The 18,609-nt window shown below is 44.5% G+C and overlaps 1 protein-coding gene across 1 annotated transcript in view; it reads left to right on the top strand.

The window, feature by feature from the left end:
- The window catches only part of grik4 (glutamate receptor, ionotropic, kainate 4), a gene marked incomplete at both ends in the record, with an annotated part of 259,314 nt that overhangs the window by 101,069 nt on the left and 139,636 nt on the right, over positions 1–18,609 (top strand). Inside the window, one exon of the mRNA XM_083637925.1 lies at positions 13,373–13,551. Coding sequence (XP_083494051.1) covers positions 13,373–13,551 — 179 coding nt within the window. The remainder of the gene's footprint in view (positions 1–13,372; positions 13,552–18,609) is intronic.

The raw sequence follows: 18,609 nt of genomic DNA, 5'->3' as shown, positions 1-18,609 counted from the left end.
AACCAAATCAGGCGTAATGCTAATAGATAACTTTCCTAACTAATCTAAGTCACTCTACGTGAGCAGCAACTAATGGTAATACCATATTACAAATGACATGTGAACAAAATAAAAACGTTCTTACCATCAACAAAGCATCTACTTTCATATGCCATGTTTCTGCGTATGATGTTAGGTCAGCAAGTCCACAATTTTCAGACTTTTCGAGTGAATTTTCCCAGTCGGGATCTCATTTTTCCCATTACTCTGACACCACATGAATGTAGCATTATACACTGGCAACACAGTCCAGACAGTCCAGGAAATGACATGGCTGTAGTGATTGCCCCCCCCCCCCCCCCCCCCGCAAACGCATGTGACCCTCGTTCATGGCTTCCCCTAATAGAAAATCTCTGTGCGTGTGTTTACATCTGTGTATGTTTGTGTGTGTGCATGTCTTTGAGTGTGTGTGTGTGTGTGTGTGTGTGTGTGTGTGAGTGTGTGTGTGTGTGTGTGTGCGTGTGTGTGTGCGCGCGCATGCGTGCGTGTGTAAAAGTACAGTAGCAGCATCAGTTGAACACAGCTCGCTGTTAGCTCCAGCTCCCCACACCTCCCTGTCAGCCGGCAGTCAGCTGGCCAGTTGGCGGCGTGTCTCTAGCTCGTCCGCATGCACCGACCTCATTAATCAGCCAGGGCGGCGACAGCCTAATAGAGCGTGGCCAATTCATGAATATTTTCCAGCCACGGCTGATGAGGCAGGATGGGAGGTGGAGCTGTGCCCAAAGGCATGCTGCATACCAGGACGGACATTCATCGAGCTATAACCTCCACTATCCATGCTACTGTGCTATAACCTCTACTATCCATGCTACTGTGCTATAACCTCTACTATCCATGCTACTGTGCTATAACCTCTACTATCCATACTACTGTGCTATAACCTCCACTATCCATGCTACTGTGCTATAACCTCCACTATCCATGCTACTGTGCTATAACCTCCACTATCCATGCTACTGTGCTATAACCTCTACTATCCATGCTACTGTGCTATAACCTCCACTATCCATGCTACTGTGCTATAACCTCTACTATCCATGCTACTGTGCTATAACCTCCACTAACCATGCTACTGTGCTATAACCTCTACTATCCATGCTACTGTGCTATAACCTCTACTATCCATGCTACTGTGCTATAACCTCTACTATCCATGCTACTGTGCTATAACCTCCACTATCCATGCTACTGTGCTATAACCTCTACTATCCATGCTACTGTGCTATAACCTCTACTATCCATGCTACTGTGCTATAACCTTCACTATCCATGCTACTGTGCTATAACCTCTACTATCCATGCTACTGTGCTATAACCTCTACTATCCATGCTACTGTGCTATAACCTCTACTATCCATGCTACTGTGCTATAACCTCTACTATCCATGCTACTGTGCTATAACCTCTACTATCCATGCTACTGTGCTATAACCTCTACTATCATGCTACTGTGCTATAACCTCCACTATCCATGCTACTGTGCTATAACCTCTACTATCCATGCTACTGTGCTATAACCTCTACTATCCATGCTACTGTGCTATAACCTCTACTATCCATGCTACTGTGCTATAACCTCTACTATCCATGCTACTGTGCTATAACATCCACTACCCATGCTACTGTGCTATAACCTCCACTATGCTACTGTGCTATAACCTCCACTATCCATGCTACTGTGCTATAACCTCCACTATCCATGCTACTGTGCTATAACCTCCACTATGCTACTGTGCTATAACCTCTACTATCCATGCTACTGTGCTATAACCTCCACTATCCATGCTACTGTGCTATAACCTCCACTATCCATGCTACTGTGCTATAGCCTCCACTCTCCATGCTACTGTGCTATAACCTCCACTATCCATGCTACTGTGCTATAACCTCCACTATCCATGCTACTGTGCTATAACCTCCACTATCCATGCTACTGTGCTATAACCTCTACTATCCATGCTACTGTGCTATAACCTCCACTATCCATGCTACTGTGCTATAACCTCTACTATCCATGCTACTGTGCTATAACCTCCACTATCCATGCTACTGTGCTATAACCTCCACTATCCATGCTACTGTGCTATAACCTCCACTATCCATGCTACTGTGCTATAACCTCCACTATCCATGCTACTGTGCTATAACCTCCACTATCCATGCTACTGTGCTATAACCTCTACTATCCATGCTACTGTGCTATAACCTCTACTATCCATGCTACTGTGCTATAACCTCTACTATCCATGCTACTGTGCTATAACCTCTACTATCCATGCTACTGTGCTATAACCTCCACTATCCATGCTACTGTGCTATAACCTCCACTATCCATGCTACTGTGCTATAACCTCCACTATCCATGCTACTGTGCTATAACCTCCACTATGCTACTGTGCTATAACCTCCACTATCCATGCTACTGTGCTATAACCTCCACTATGCTACTGTGCTATAACCTCCACTATCCATGCTACTGTGCAGCAGCACTCGAACTCTCGCTGTATCACCACAATACTGCCTGAGCAGTTGGGTTTTTACACCTGCTGCGCTGCACGGCCCCACACGGTGTGTGGCTGTGGTGTGCACGCACAAAACTCAGTGTCACACACACACACACACACACACACACACACACACACAATACCACACTCATACTTTACGCATAGTGTTCTGGAACTCAGAGGCCCTGTGATAGTACTAGAGGGGGCACTTTCATTAGTGAGGTGATTGGTGCAGCTGTCAGGAAGTTGAAAGAGAACATCCAATAAGCTGTGAAATTTAACCCGAGTCGCAGTGCAGAAGTGTGTGTGTGTGTGTGTGTGTGTGTGTGTGTGTGTGTGTGGGGGGGGGGGGGTTCCTAGTTCAACGAAATACAAGACCTCAAATGCTTGCAGAGCATTTTTATTCCACACTTGATAAGCACAGTTGGAGAGCCAAGTCTGGCATTTTATCTCACTGCACTGTTCCAGTGCACCTGCAGGGGGGAGGTGGGGGAGAAAAAGAAGAAAGAAAGAAAAACTCCCACTACTTTTTCTGTCAGGTTTCACCACAACCTGCTCAAATTATACAACAGAACTTACTCTATGCAAATTATTTGACTCTTCTACTAATAATTGCATGCCTTCCTCCTCAAATACAATGCCTCATCTCAGGTATGCTCCTGTATCTGGCTGGGCTCCATAGCTGGGTACTTGCTCAGTGATTCACACTCTGCCATCAGCAACCTGTCATCAAAGGTGATCAAGTGAAAGAAGTGCCTGAGTGGCTGAATGTCTTCAGAATACAATATGAGAGGGAAACTGTACAAAAGGGCAAGAATGAAGGTATGAGAATAGCAGGGGGGATGATGATGATGATGATGACGATGATGATGATGATGATGATGATGGCGGTGATGATAGTGATATGTTGGTGGCACTAATAGCAGTGATGGTGATGATGGTGGCAGGGGTGTTAGTACTACAGTAGTTGTCTTTCCAGTATTTTGTTTTCGAAAAAGCTTTTTTACAAAATGGATAGAAGCCAGTTGGTTGGCTTTAAAGGCTCCTATACCTGCTGTTTGGAGAAATCAGTTTGATATAATAACCATAATAATAACATATCATATATAGCATAAAAGAGGCATTTTCATTCTGCAGAGTGTTTGCGGAGAGTGTGTGTACAATAGTTTGTGTATGTGCATGTGTCCTGCACATGAGTCTGTAGTAGAATACAAAGTCTTGCGTCTGTCAATGAGAGGATCCAGGCTGTTTACTCATCTGGTTCAATGAAATATGGAATTTTCCATCAATAGACGCATCAACAGAATTTAATTTAAAGCACACAAAGGAGGCTGACCTGAACTCTTGTTACCATATTCTCAAGGTATTAACCTTGGATTTCTTTTTTTCAATTTAGCGCACCCACTCCACAATATTACTGTCGACACAAACTGAGAAACGCATACAAATGAATGTCACATTTGCAGTTCCCTGTGTGCAGTGTGAACACTGATGATGAATGCTGCTGGCAGAAACAGAAGGGGAGTGATCAGAGGGAGCAGATCAGAGCGAGCAGATCAGATCAGCATCACCGCAGTGTGGAAAAAGTGCCATCATTCTGTTTACATATTGTAGTCAGTAGTGATGTTTCGACTTTTATGGTGATTTGTGTGAGTCAGTGGGAAGGGGAGTGTCTTTAGCACCTAAGTCTCGCCATCACGAGATTACCCCTATAGGACCTGAGGGAGTGAATGCTCCATTCACTTCCCCATAGACATTTCTTAAAATCCTTATTTAAAGCGTTTTACTTGGACACAAGAGAGCATAGAACATTTCACTCAGACAAAACCTGAACGCAACATGCAAGATACCCGCTGAATACGTGTCCACATGTTCATGTCATTCTGGCCAATACTCCACTTCTGTTATAGCATTTCAGCCTGGAATATGGAATATCTTTCAATAACCTATGATTTAGCTGCTAAATTGTCAAATACCGCCGTCTGCTCGCTACCCAGGCACTTACAGTATGTAGGCTATGTACTTAACCTAACTAACTATCCGGTGTGCACAACATTGTCAGACTAAACTCCGGCTGACACCCCAAAAACCTACAATCCGCTACAGAAAAATGTGTATTGATTGTTTATTAACTGGCCCCTGGCCTTCTATCATTTCACGAAAGTGGCCCCTGGGCAAAGCAAGTTGAGTATCCCTGCTGTAGAGTATTGGCTTTCTATGCAAATGGACTAGGTGAGTGTAGGATACTGCAGTGTGTGTGTGTGTGTGTGTGTGTGTGTGTGTGTGTGTGTGTGTGTGTGTGTGTGTGTGTGTGTGTGTGTGTGTGTGTGTGTGTGTGTGTGTGTATCTATGCCTTCATCCCCTGGTGACAGTATGTGAAAGGGAAATGAGTGGTTGCCCAGCTTGAATGTCAGTCTCTACCTTTATCTGTGCTGTGTGCAGAGCCAGAGTCATGTGTGGTCCATGCCAATGAGGGAATCCACTCTCAGTAGCATGCACACACACACACACACACACACACTCACACACACACACACACACACACACACACACACACACACACACACACATACATACATACATACATACATACACACACACACACACGCACGCACGCACGCACGCACGCACGCACGCACGCACACACATACACGCACGCAGACACGCACACGCACGCACACACACACACACACACACACGCCTCGAACAAGCGCAAACCCTTTAAGCCCACAGCTCAGTAGTGTGTCCACTACGCTTTATGTCACCACCCCACCACCCACATCCCCCAAGCCACTCCCCCTACCCAGCCCTCCAATCCCCACTCTCACCACCTTCCTATCCCTAGCTACAGCCCCTTTTCCCTAGCCCTGCCCCATCCCTTGCCCCCTATACTTCCCACTGCCCACATGCCCCCTAGCACCTACCCATCCCTCAAACCCAGACTCTCTACCACCTTCCTATCCCTATCTATGGCCCCTTTCCCCTAGCCTCACTAAATGTCCGTGAGTGAGTGAGTGACTGTCTGACTGACTGACTGACTGACTGACTGACTGACTGACTGACTGACTAATTTAGCCATCCCCTGCCCCCGGCGGGGCCTGCTAAAATTCCTCTAAAACAAATGTTCTCTGTGAAGGGACTCATGCAAGTTTAACTGGACAACAGTGAATTCTTGATTCAGCAGCATGTTGCTGTTTTGATGGAAACAGGTTCAACAGAGCAAACAGAGAACAACATGGCTGCTGTAAAGCAGTCCAGCCAAAAGAAAACAACATTCAAAGTCTGTACTCCCCTTTGAATCCTGTGCAGGCACAACACTAAAGACAATACCAGCTTTCTTCTGTGCATCGCCCGGCCTACAGTATCATTCTGTGTGTGTGTGTGTGTGTGTGTGTGTGTGTGCGCGTGTGTGCGTGTGCGCGTGCGTGCGTGTGTGTGTGTGTGTGTGTGTGTGCGCGCACGTGTGTGTGTCCTCGTTTCTTGTCTAAAGTTCTAATGTTGAGTCGACGTGAAATTGTATTTGATGCCCTGCCAGAAGCCGTAGAGATTGGACGCACGGGGAGAGGAGCAGGGCGGTTTATTTGAAGCTATTTCAAGCTCATCAGAGTTATTCTGCGTTAGTATGGAGGAAGCTGATTTGACAGCACAGGCGGCAGGCGAGCAAGCAGAAGGAAGCCAGGAGCCATCTTTCATGAGCGCACAGAAACAGATAGCCAGCGACAGGAAGACAGACACACAGCTGCATAGAGAAAGGCAGACGGACCATTACAGAAGTTATTAGACATGATAACGCTGACTGGGCCGATACTGTACAGCTCGCATTATGTGCTGTGTACATCAAATAAGTCAACTAGATACGTTATAATTGCTATACCAAAATGGTCCCTCACGTGATAGATGAAGAACTCAGCTGTCACCATGGTATAAACAAGACACATGATCGCCATTATATGGGAGAGGAGTCTGACTGTGGTACAACTCTGGTCAGTTAATAGCAGACACCAGCTGATCCAATTTAAAGTCGCTCACCGTCTTCACTACTCCAAGCATAAATTACCCAAGCTCTTCCCTTCTGTCTCACCACTGTGTGACAGGTGTCAGGTGTCAGAAGGCACGCTATCTCATGCCTTCTGTTTCTGCCCTTCACTAACGGGATTATGGGCCAAAACATTTGACTGGTACTCTAAAGGTGCTCTTATACTCGAGCGAGCTCCGTGGGGGTGGAGCTCTGCGAGTCTCCGGGAGTCACCGTGCAGACCTCGCGCTGGGGCAGATGCTATTATACTCAGAAAGTGATCAGCCAAGTGATCAGCATGTATTGTACAATGGTAATAGTGAGACAGCCCGTCGCAATGAAACGCTTTATGTGCAGTACTGAGTGCGCTTTCACTCTCAAATGACCGCACATCAGCACATGAAGGAATCACCAAACTTGTTTTTACTGAAAGCCGTTTTACTTCTCAGCCCTGATTGCCTACTCTGTGCTGCTTTTAATCTCTCTCAATAATGCTCTCAACACAACACATTTACTTGGTGAAATGACTAAAAACGAACAGTTGCAAATCAAAGTTCATAGCCTACCACATGGGTCAAGAAATGTGGTGAAAACACAGCTCAGTGTTCAGGGCTCAGTGGCTTGAAAGCGGCCGTGTTTGGAGAGAAGCCGTGCGTTGCTCGCGCTGTGAGAAAAAAAATCAGGCACACGGCGAGCGCCCGACGGAGGTAGCGAATAACCACGGCCAACAAATGTACGTCATTTGACGCGCCCGGCCCTCGCTCCACCCCCGCGCCCTTCACGGCAGGGTGAGCATAATACCACCTTAAGGCCTACAAGATAACCCTGCAGCCGGAGGCAGAACTCGGCATCTTCGGCTGCTCGGAGTCCTCTCTGAACTTCCCTACAGCCGTGCAACAGTCTCTGACACTGGGGACAACTGTCGCCAAAAGACTCATTCTGAAGGAATGGAAGTCCTCTTCACCTTCTTTTCAGGTGTGGCTGATGGACATATGATCTCTGTTATACAGATGGAGAGACTCAGGTTCCTGAGAGCCAACTCGTTTAGAAGGTTCTCAACTATCCTGGACCTGTTTTTGGCCTATTTTGACCAGGTTAACAATGACAAGTGGTTAGGGGTGATGGATGGCTGATGTCTCATGGACCCCTTGCGTAGGATCCCCATACACAATATCTCTTACAAGCACATGAGCACCTTATGCGGCTAGTAGCACCACTTTTTTTTCTCTCTTCTTTTCCTGTGTCTGAGCCTGTTTGTCTTAATTAATAATAATAATTCATTTATTTTATATAGCGCTTTTCAATGACCCAAAGACGCTTACAATAGGAGTCAACAGAAAAACAGAAATATAGAAACAGGCAACAGATACAAATAATGAACATGTCTAATCAGGGATATATGGAAAGCAGAAGGGGGAGGGTGGAGGAGGGGGTTAAGGGTAGGGGAGGTTATAAGCTTGGGAGAACAGGTAGGTTTTTAGTCAGGAATGGAAAAGTGGAGAGTGAGGGTGAGTCTCTTGTTTGTTTAATGTTCTATAAAAAGGTGAAAATAAAATATGGAGAAAAAAAGACACATGATCACACAGTTGAATCCACATTCTGCTATGCCATTTCATTATTACCTCATTATAGAAATGGCAGATAGAGGCTCAGTTATAGAAATGGCAGATAGAGGATCAGTTGATTTAAGTCCTTCCCCCACAAAGTCACAGCATGTCCTTCTCACACTGTATGACTTTCCTCTACCTTTAACAAGAGATGTTTTATGACTGTTAGGAGTTTTGCCAAATTCCCAAGGTGAGAGCATTGTAACTGACATGTACTGTAGAGAGTGAGTTCATACTCCTATATGGAAATGAGCCCACCTCTGAGGGTCTGCTGATATATTATGAATGTAAACACATGCTGCTGGGAGCACATTGTGAACGGAGGTGGTGGTGGTGTGCTCAAAGGACTGATCTCAAGGAGAAAAAAACGTAGGTGCTTTTGAACAAAAGGGTTCAAAATCATCAGTGGAGCGGAGGCAGGCTTCAGGCACTCATACGTTGAGCAAGGAAAAAAGATACTTGAATTGAATTAAAAAAAACGTTATTCTAACATGGCTTACAATGAACACTTAAAAAACTGACCGGTGTCGACCTGCAAGGTCTTCATCAGGGCTTTGAAGGCTCATTCAAACTCAATGTATGAGTGCCTGAAGTCTGCCTCTGCTCCAGTATGAGTGTCTGAAGTCTGCCTCTGCTCCAGTGCTGCTGGGAGCATTTTCATTAAGTCAGCTATACTTTAATTAGGGCAAATCCTATCCCACTTACCTCACCGGAGTCAAACGATCTATTAGTGTCGGATACAAGAGAAGTTGCTGAAACATCCCTACATACAAATACCTACATGTAGGAGGAACAATGAGAGATTCTAAGCTAAGCTATCGCAGAACATTAACACAGATGTATTCTAGGAGAAAGGTCTGTATTTTATGCGTAAACTGACAGCTCAGAGTGGACAAAAACATCAATCTTTTTCTATTGTTCTTTTGTATTGCAGGACAACAGCAGGGTTGTATGATGATGATCTGTGAGTCCAGAGTGGTGAGGTCAAATAATTAACAGCGACGTCCTCTATCACACCACTTATTTGGAGGCTACGAGCTGTTAGCATCTGGCAGACGCTTTTCACCTTATGTAGCCCCGCCTACTTGACCCATTGTATCACGACTTCCTGTTCAAAACGCCGGCTGTTTTACCTGCTCAAACTAGTCTGACTCACCTGGTCAAACCTAGTTTGACTCACATTTTGAGTCAGACTAGGTTTATGAGTCACAGGAAGTGTAAACACAAACAATCGGAACTTCCGATTGTATTTACACTTCCTCAGAGCCGGTCCTCCCTATAAGCAAACTAAGCAGCTGCTTAGGGCCCCGCAGCCGCCAGGGGGCCCGTGTGGGAAGAAGATGGCAGGGCGCAGTCGGTCTTTGACAAGCTCTCGCATGCTCCGTTTTTAAGCTCGAGTAGAACTTCTGGTATTAGCGGAAACTAGACATCAAGACAAATAGGACCAACCCTGTTATGCTAGCTCACTGGGAAGTGGGTGTAAAAAGTTTATTTTTTGCAAAGGTAAATGGGCATGACTATTTTTTCAAACAGGTTCCTAGACCTCGCTCTCACATCAAGATATCAAGCCGCAACTATAATACACCAACCAGGGCCGATTCTAGGGGGGGGCAGGGGTGGGCTATGCCCACCCAAAAATTAATCTTGCCCACCCAAAAAAAAAAAAAAAAAATCCCTTTTTGAATTCCAGGCGACCGCACTTAGGGTCGCGACCCGAAAGTTGGAGACCACTGGATTAGTTAGTTTAGGGCACCTAACAGTAGTTATAGCTTTAATTTGATTTGAGAAATAAGCTCATCTAATGAAAAGAAATATTATGGAGTTGAATATTTTAAACTGGATGAAGTATTTTTATTTATTTTTAGGGTAAGTCAATCTGCTTTCAAAGTAATTTTCTTTGTCACTTTTCAGTTTGAGTTTGAATAAGACTAAACGTCTTGGAAATATAGCAATAGTTTTGTAAATAGTTAGTTTGTACAGTTTGCTAATAGTTTTGACAATAATATTGTAAACATTGGCCTGTCACCTGAGTGAAAGTTCCTACTTACAGATGGTGACCCAAAACAGAATGGTGACTCCTACTGGAACAATTTGGTTCAGTGTTTATGCCTGTGTTGCTGTCTGTTGTAGTGTAAAACGACTACAGGGAGAGCAGGTGGTTACATGAAAGTGAGTGAGAAAAGGAGAAGATACTGAATCATGACATCACAACAGTATAATCCTAATGTTAATTTAAAATTAAATATTCTTGGATGAAAGTCCAAAAAACGTCAAATTTTCTTCGGCGCTGCCCCAGGCAGCACCGAGAGTCCATTCCTACCTAAAAGTACTTCCAGCGCCACTGAATATAATGCAATTTAATCCCCATCCCGAACCCACAACCTCTGGCAACCTACCGCCAAAGTTGCCCCCTACCAGCCCACCCTAGTGTGGCAGTCTAGATACGGGCCTGACACCAACCCTTCCTTACAAATGAATAATTGGCCTCTTATCACCAATCACTTTGTCCCCCGTTGCCCCATGTAGCTTACCCAAAGAGGAATGGGGCCGCATGTAATAAATATAGTGTATGTAAGAAACCCCTAGTGTTTTAGTGCTGCTCCACTACTTTTGTATGAATGCTCTATTACGGCTGCAATCAGTTAAGTGCTTTGCAGAGTAATAATAACATGGTCAAGGTAAAAGATTTCCACTTAAAAAGTGCAGACAAGCGATACAAAATGTACAAGGATTAAAGTGGAGTCATTAGAACCGCAGGAGTCTAGCTTCACAGCCATGTTTACCTCTGACATAGGGTTTAAGAGCTCCAGGGTCCTAAAGACAGCCAGCTGCATTCAGTGAAAAGATGTTATTCTCGCCTTTTTTTCTTTCCCTATTTCTGCACACTGTGTTAAGCTGTGTTCACACCGAGATATTTATTTTTCGCTCTGTCGCTTGATTCAACCCTTTGGAATCGCTCTGTCGCTCTGTTTAAATCGCTCATCAGCAGGCACACGAATTGACGCACATGTGGGAGCTATAACGTTACGCAATGTCATGATGTTTGTCCACTACGAGCCACCGTAGATGTTTACAAGCTAAGCCTATCAGCGTGCTCCTAACGCGAGGTCTATACCGGTAGTACAGACTTCACTTCATGTCAGCTGTCAGCCTGTCAATCATCTGTCAATGCAGTTTGTTGCCACACAATAAACCAGCGGTTTGTTCCAAGCCAGTGTGATCCTTGACTCGCTCTCACACGGCAGCCAATCAGCGTTGAACAGCGAGCGACTGATGCCAGCGTATTTTCGCTCGAGTTGGGATATTTCATCTGGGGCGACGAGCGTATTTTCTCCCTATCGCTCTGTCTCTGCCGCTCGGACGCCCAGCAATTTTTCTCCCGGGCGAATATATGCTCAATCGCTCGTTTGCATTGACTTTGTATGTAAACTCGATGCCAGCGAAAAACTTTAATAGGTCGGTGTGAACGCAGCTTTACCTAAACACTCATGGAATTGTAGAAATTCAGGAGGCAACAAAGCTGAGACTCTTGTGACTCCAAAGAGCACAATTGCATTCATGTGTGATGAAACATGGCCTCATACCATTGGAATGTGATGGCAGCATTTTATTATTATTATTATTTTTACTTGGCCGCCAGGGGGAACCAAACCCGCTGTAGGGTTATATAACGTTATTTACATATTTACATTTATTTACATTAATTTACATTTAGCATTATTTTCAGATTCAAATAAATACTCACTTTCTCAGGAGCAATACTGAAGTGAGGTTTGGATCCGCCTAGTGGATAAACACAGTTAATGCCATTTTAAAATATTCTACACCAAGCATTCAGACAAAAACGAAGTAGAAGCAAAAATGACAAGTGCAGTCAGTCAGCTTTACTTTGAGTGTTTCACTGAGTCTATTTAATTAGCAGTGAAATAACTGCGGCCCATCATGTTGATATAGAGGTACAAATAACATGCATAAGGGTTATAATTGCATATGGTGAATAGGGTGCTATCTCTCCGAAATAGTTGGGCTCACAAATCAGTCACGCCAACTAGTATTGCACTATTGAATGAACTGGGAAGGAGGGGGGGGGGGGAATTATGCAATAACTGAACCTCGGTGTGTGGTGGCGCTGCTGCACCTCATTAGAGCACTTGACTGTTGTTGTGTGCAGTGTTGGACAAGTCACTCAGAAAGTGTAATTAGTTACTTTTACTGATTACTCCTTTAAAGAGTAATACAATTACTTTACTTATTACTTGGTATCAAAAGTCATTAGTTACATTACTCGTTACTTTACTATATTACTTTAGCTACCTCCTTCTGTAAAGCGACGTAAAACCTGTTTAGCCAGCTCCTTTTCAAACTGAATCCTATAGAGCTCAACAGTGACCACCCACTTTTTCTCAGCTCCTGTTCTATCAGAGGATTCCCTATTCATTTTCTCCATAGACATTTTGAAAATATACGTCGCTGGTTGGCTTGGTTTCAGGCTTAAAACTCTTAAAACTGAGCTGAATTTTGAGCTAGCTCAAAGTTGATGTAGCACATGATTATGTAAGATGGCTCGGACTGCAAAGTTAGTTAGATCTCCAATAACACATGATAATGCAAGTGTGGGGTTATTTTCTGTAGCTACAAATTACAGATGTCCCTTAAGTGCCTCAAAGTGTCTGCCTATCGGTAGACGCTACAATTGACCAAGGTTCCCTGAATGCCTCATATGCAGGCTACTGCTACTGAGAGTGTTTTGTTTGTTGGCTGTGTCGCATGCGGTTTTAATTGAGGAAATCCAAGGGCACCGCGGCCAGGGCAAAACAGGCCATATGCCAAACTGGCCTTGTGGGTACTGGGTAGTTAATTTTAGAAGGGGCCTTACGGCCATGCTCTGGGGCATCCACGGCACTGGCCTTTTGGCCTTGCTACACTATCATTCCTGCCCTTTTTGTGTATGCGATAGTGTGGAATGCTACATCTCGTGAGGTTTGGTAAGGCGGAAGAACATGCAATGGCGATCGTCTCAGATTTTCATGAAATACTCCATAAAAAAAAAGTTAAAGTTATGGTAATCCTCCATCCATGTGGGAGAGGGTTCCCTTTATTACAAGTAATCTTCTCATGTATTGTGTGTGTGTGTGTGTGTGTGTGTGTGTGTGTGTGTGTGTGTGTGTGCGTGCGTGCGTGCGTGTGTGTGCGTGTGTTGGCATCAGGCTTATTGAACCTGGAGCGGCTCCTCAGGCAGTTCCTCATCTCTAAGGAGACCCTGTCGGTGCGCATGCTCGATGACAGCCAGGATCCGACCCCGCTGCTGAAGGAGATACGAGACGACAAGACGGCCACTATTATCGTCGACGCCAACGCCACCATGTCCCACATCATTTTGGAACGGGTGAGTGTGTTCATTGCTCGTCAACATTACCACACGCAGTTGTTTAAGAGCTGATTACAATTATTATTTTGATCCACGTTGTTTATATCATTCTCATACATCTCGATAAGGACAAAGAACTGAAATCGCCAGTGGCAGCAAAAAAAAAAAAAAAGTGTTCAAGGCTGAAAGTAATGGGAGGTGGAGAGAGTGATTTTTCCAGCTGCTCAATCGTTTTTGGTCTTCAGTTTTGATTGCCTTGGCCTGTAGACATTGAGATTGCATTCCTCGCACATTGTGTGAGCGCACTGAATAATGTACACAACGTATAAATAATTTGCACGGCCATGGTATAATGCATTTGGACTCTTGGATAGCAAGTAAATATATATGAGGTGGAGTTATGTGTGTTTGCCGCTGGGCTCAGCATTTCAAGAAACGGGGCAGAGCAGAGAGAGTCGACAAACAAACTGGAAGTGCCCTCGGAGAGCGCAGACCTCCGCCGAGGCCAATACTCCATTCTGCTGTCATATGCAAATGTCGTGCGTCGGATCAGAACCACTCCCAAATATAATGGGTTCTTCCTTGGCCCATGCTATACCCTTCCACCAAGTTTCATGAACATTGGCCCAGTAGTTTTTCCGTAACCCTGCTGACAGACAGACAGACAGACACACAGACAGACAGACAGACAGACAGACACACACACACACACACACACACACACACACACACACACACGCACACACACAAACACAGACAGACAGACAGACTGACACACAGACAGACCGACAGACAGACAGACAGACAGACAGACAGACAGACACACACACACACACACACACACACACACACACAGACAGACAGACTGACACACAGACAGACACACAGACAGACCGACAAATGACACTGAAAACATACACTAGTTCAATGATGTTCATCATGTCTTCATTTATAATTAGACGTTTATGTTTTCTTGTGTTCAGACATAGGTTTATAGATTTGTTTGTTATTTACCTTGACAGTTTGGACGAGTCACTCTCGTCTTCTTCAGAAGCAGTCGCGGGTATGACGTGTCAACCAGTTGCTTTTCAGCAACTGGCGGCTGTGTGACTGCTTCTGAAGAAGACGAGAGTGACTCGTCGAAACTGTCAAGGTAAATAAAAAACATCTATAAACCTATGTGTGAACACAAGAAAACATAAACGTCTAACTGAAAACATACACTCTAGCCTCCTTAGCAGAGGTAATAAAAAGCAAATGCACCTCGTCAGACAAACCTATTACATCAAATTATATGGATGAGAGCATTACATCACATTGTATTCCACAAATCATTGTCTGTAAGTGAGAACTCCACACAGTTGAGTGGATCAGCGCGAGTAAAAACAGACTCAACAACAACAACAACGAAGAAGTTTCATTGACATTAATTCCTCATATTTGTCTACATGCTGTGGATCAAAACATAAATCTGTGAAGCAAATGACAGGGACCGTAATACTTTTATCGCTCTGTTTTACCCGCCTGTTTATGCCTTTCCTACAAACGCCTTCTGCATGAAAAACATAACAATGTAATGAACGAAGGAATAAAGTTCGTAATGTGGGAGAAGAAAAGTTGAGTGGCGACATTAAAATCTCTGATGTGACAGCACTATTTGTGTCAGCGATGCATCGATGTGACCTTTCCGCGCTCGCTGTCTCTGCTAATAGCACACACGAGGAACTAACATCAGCACACATTACAGAAGCCTGCGACACTTTGACTCCAGCATTATGTTGACGACGTAGGAGGCTTCTATGGCTTCTAAAGAGCTTTGATTGCATCAATAAAGGTGCGCGTGGGAGCACAAGCTGCCATGGTGCTCAGGCAGGCGGGGGGGCAACATATGGCCTCTTTTGTAATTAATAAACACCTCATTATTCCTCCAAGACGATGGATGGATGACAAGAGTGGAGGTGATCATACCTGCAGAGGACACACAGAGTGGGAGGGGTCAACCAGTGGGAGAGAGGAGAGATTCTCATGTGAACAGATAGTCTCTCTGTTTCCATCTCAGAGAGAGAGAGAGAGAGAGAGAGCAAGCGAGTATAATGTGTATGTATGTATGTATATACAGTATATACACATATATTATATATGTATGTATATATGTATGTATGTATGTGTCTATATACACTATATATATACATAATGTGTTTGTGTGTATGTATGTGTGTATATATATATGTATACTGTATATATATATATATATATATATATATACACACATATACTAACTCAATCTCTCACCTCAATCAATCAAGTGAATCAAGTGTTCAGGCTGCCATCAGTGGTCATCTAGTCACCATAGCAACCCTGTGCCACAAAGCAATGGGTGGAGGGCACAGTGGGATCTCTCTCTCTCTCTGGCTTTATTGTCATAACGTAACACTGTACATATTGCCAAAGCACGCATTTAGACATTGAAAAGCTAAGCTTTAATTGGAGAGCTTACTATACTGTAGCAAAGAAACAGCTTCTCTTAACTTAGCTCCCGTCACACAGGACGCCGAAGCAACGCTCAACCAAAGCTGTACCTACGCTGTACCCACAAGTTTCATTTCGGCGTCCTTGTTAACAGGCGAAGGTGTTCACACCACCCGCACGCGTGCCACCCTGACGCCTTGTCGAAGCCACGCTCACGCCACGCCGAAGCGATCACTCAGGCCTGACGCCGACTTTCCAAGCGTGACGCTGAAGCCGTGAAGCCGTGAGGCATGAAGTCAATGGGAGTTGTGGGCGGGTTCAAGGCGGCGAGAGTAGGCGCTGAGAGGCAAAGACAAGGCGTCTTGTGTGAACGGTAAAGCTTAATTTATACTTATTAGAAAGTGTCGCTCAGCACATGGTCGCAGACGAAAAATAAGGTGTCGCTCATGTTGCTGCATTTATGCTTCTCTCCTCGGCTCAACGGTCACGTGACGCTATAGACAGAGGGAGGCAGAGAACTAGTGCAGACAGCCAAGAGAGGGAATGCTGTCAGTGAACCCACGTCAGAGGCAAGATGTAACTGCAGCCGCATATAATGACACACAACCACACAACTCACCTCCTCTCTCTCTGGGAAGTTGGTCACGGTGTTCTTTGTGATTTTCACGAAGTCATACATCAAGGACATGCTGATACAAATAGTGGGGACACGTTCATTAATTTCATTTCAGCGAATATATAGCCTATATAGCCAATCACACTTGCGCGACATTATGTGACGTAGTCAGCGACACTAGAAATTTCACTAGGTAGCAGACACCTCTCGCCGACACTTGAAAGTGTCGACTCAAGTCCTCATTTCTGTCGGCGACCGTTTCAAAAGTGTCGGCAGACGAAGCATAAATTGGGCTTAAGGCGTACGTTCAGCTTGTGCCTGCTTCAAGCTTCAGTTCTGCTTACGTTCGGCATCCTGTGTGAACGAGGGCTTATAGCCAGGGATCGCGGAACCGCCCGGGCCACCCGGGCCGCGGCCCGGGTACTTTTCAGTTCCCAAAAAAAAATTTTTTTTTTTTTTTTTAGATTTTTTTTTTTTAGATTTTTTTTTTTTTTTTTTTACAATTAAACCTCATTTACTTATTACACTCGACTGGTTGTTTTTCAGATGTGATGTGAATCTAAAGTGAACTAAACAAGTCAGATCCACTATAAATGTTTTTCAGTAGATGCTGTGATGTAGCCACAAGAAAGGTGCAATATTAATGTTTTTCAGGAGATGGCGATGTTGCTAGCTATAGGTTCTAAACAAGAAATGTGGTTCAAATGTTTACAGTAGTTTTCCTTTCTTGCTGCACTACAATGTTACAATGCTGTGAGACAGGCCCGGCGTTGGAGGGGGGCCTGACCGGGCCGGGCCCCCCCATTCCCTAAACTGGCCCCCCCATTCAATTTTTTTTTTTTTTTTTTTGTGTGTGCTAAAAACGTTTTTCCGTTTTTCTGTTTTAAAGTTTAAAACGGAATCTGGCTGTCATTAGGCATTGATTAACTGAATGCTATTGCTAACTGTTACTTTGAACCTCCATTTGCAATGATTCTGGCTGGATATTAATTAACTATTGTAAATTTGTCACAATGAATGCAATTTGTGCACAATGTGTAAATACATTTAATATTAATTGTTTAGGCCTATTTGTAAAGTCACAACACATTAGAGATGTGTGTAGTTCCTCATAGATTTAGCCTCTTCCTTTTGCTCTCAAATGCACCAGTTTGACGAATTTTACTTTAAAATGTACAAAATCTTCTTCCGGGGGAGAATCCCCCCGGACCCCCTTGGCCCCCCCAAGCTAGGGGCAGGCCCCCTCTGTAATTTGGTTCTGGAGCCGGGCCTGCTGTGAGACGGAGCTAAACACAAAAGATGCAATATTAATAGTTTTTCATGAGATACTCAGTATTTAATATTAATACTAATACTAATAATAGAAAAGGAGAAGATACTGAATAATGACATCACAACAGTATAATCCTAATCCTAATCCTAATAATCCTAAATCCAAAAAACATAAAATTTTCTTCGGCGCTGCCGAGATTCGGGGGGGACACGCCCCCCCGACACGCCCCCCCAAGTTCAGATGCGTTCCGCTATCCCTGCTTATAGCTTATATTTTTCACCTTTTGTGAGGAAGTGTAGCTCTGTCTCAGGTTCACCATGACAGCACAGCCTTTGCTCTGCATGGAGCCATGTTTTCCTGTGTCTCCCTTTTTCTCTCTCTCTCTCTCTCTCTCTCACTCTCTCTCTCTCTCTCTGTCTCTCTCTCTACTATGTTCTCTATGCTGTAATCATCTACCCATTTCACTTTCTTTCTCCACACGTCCCTCCCTCTGCGGTCTTGCACCTCCATCCCTGTATCTCTCCTTCTTCTTCTTCTTCTTTGTTTTATTTTTCATGCCGTCCGTCTGTCAAGAGACTTCCTGCGGTGGTGTGGTGGAAGGTTGGCAGTCTCCCTCATGAGGACTGTCTACAGAGTAGTTGCCAAACATATTGAAGCTGTGTGCCAGCATACTTGCCAGGCTCAGATTCGATTACACAGTCAAGTGGTTGGAATCGTT

This window comes from Poromitra crassiceps (genome assembly GCF_964638095.1).
Source record: "Poromitra crassiceps genome assembly, chromosome: 5".
NCBI lineage: Eukaryota > Metazoa > Chordata > Actinopteri > Beryciformes > Melamphaidae > Poromitra > Poromitra crassiceps.
This window is presented reverse-complemented; position numbering and strand designations above follow the sequence as displayed.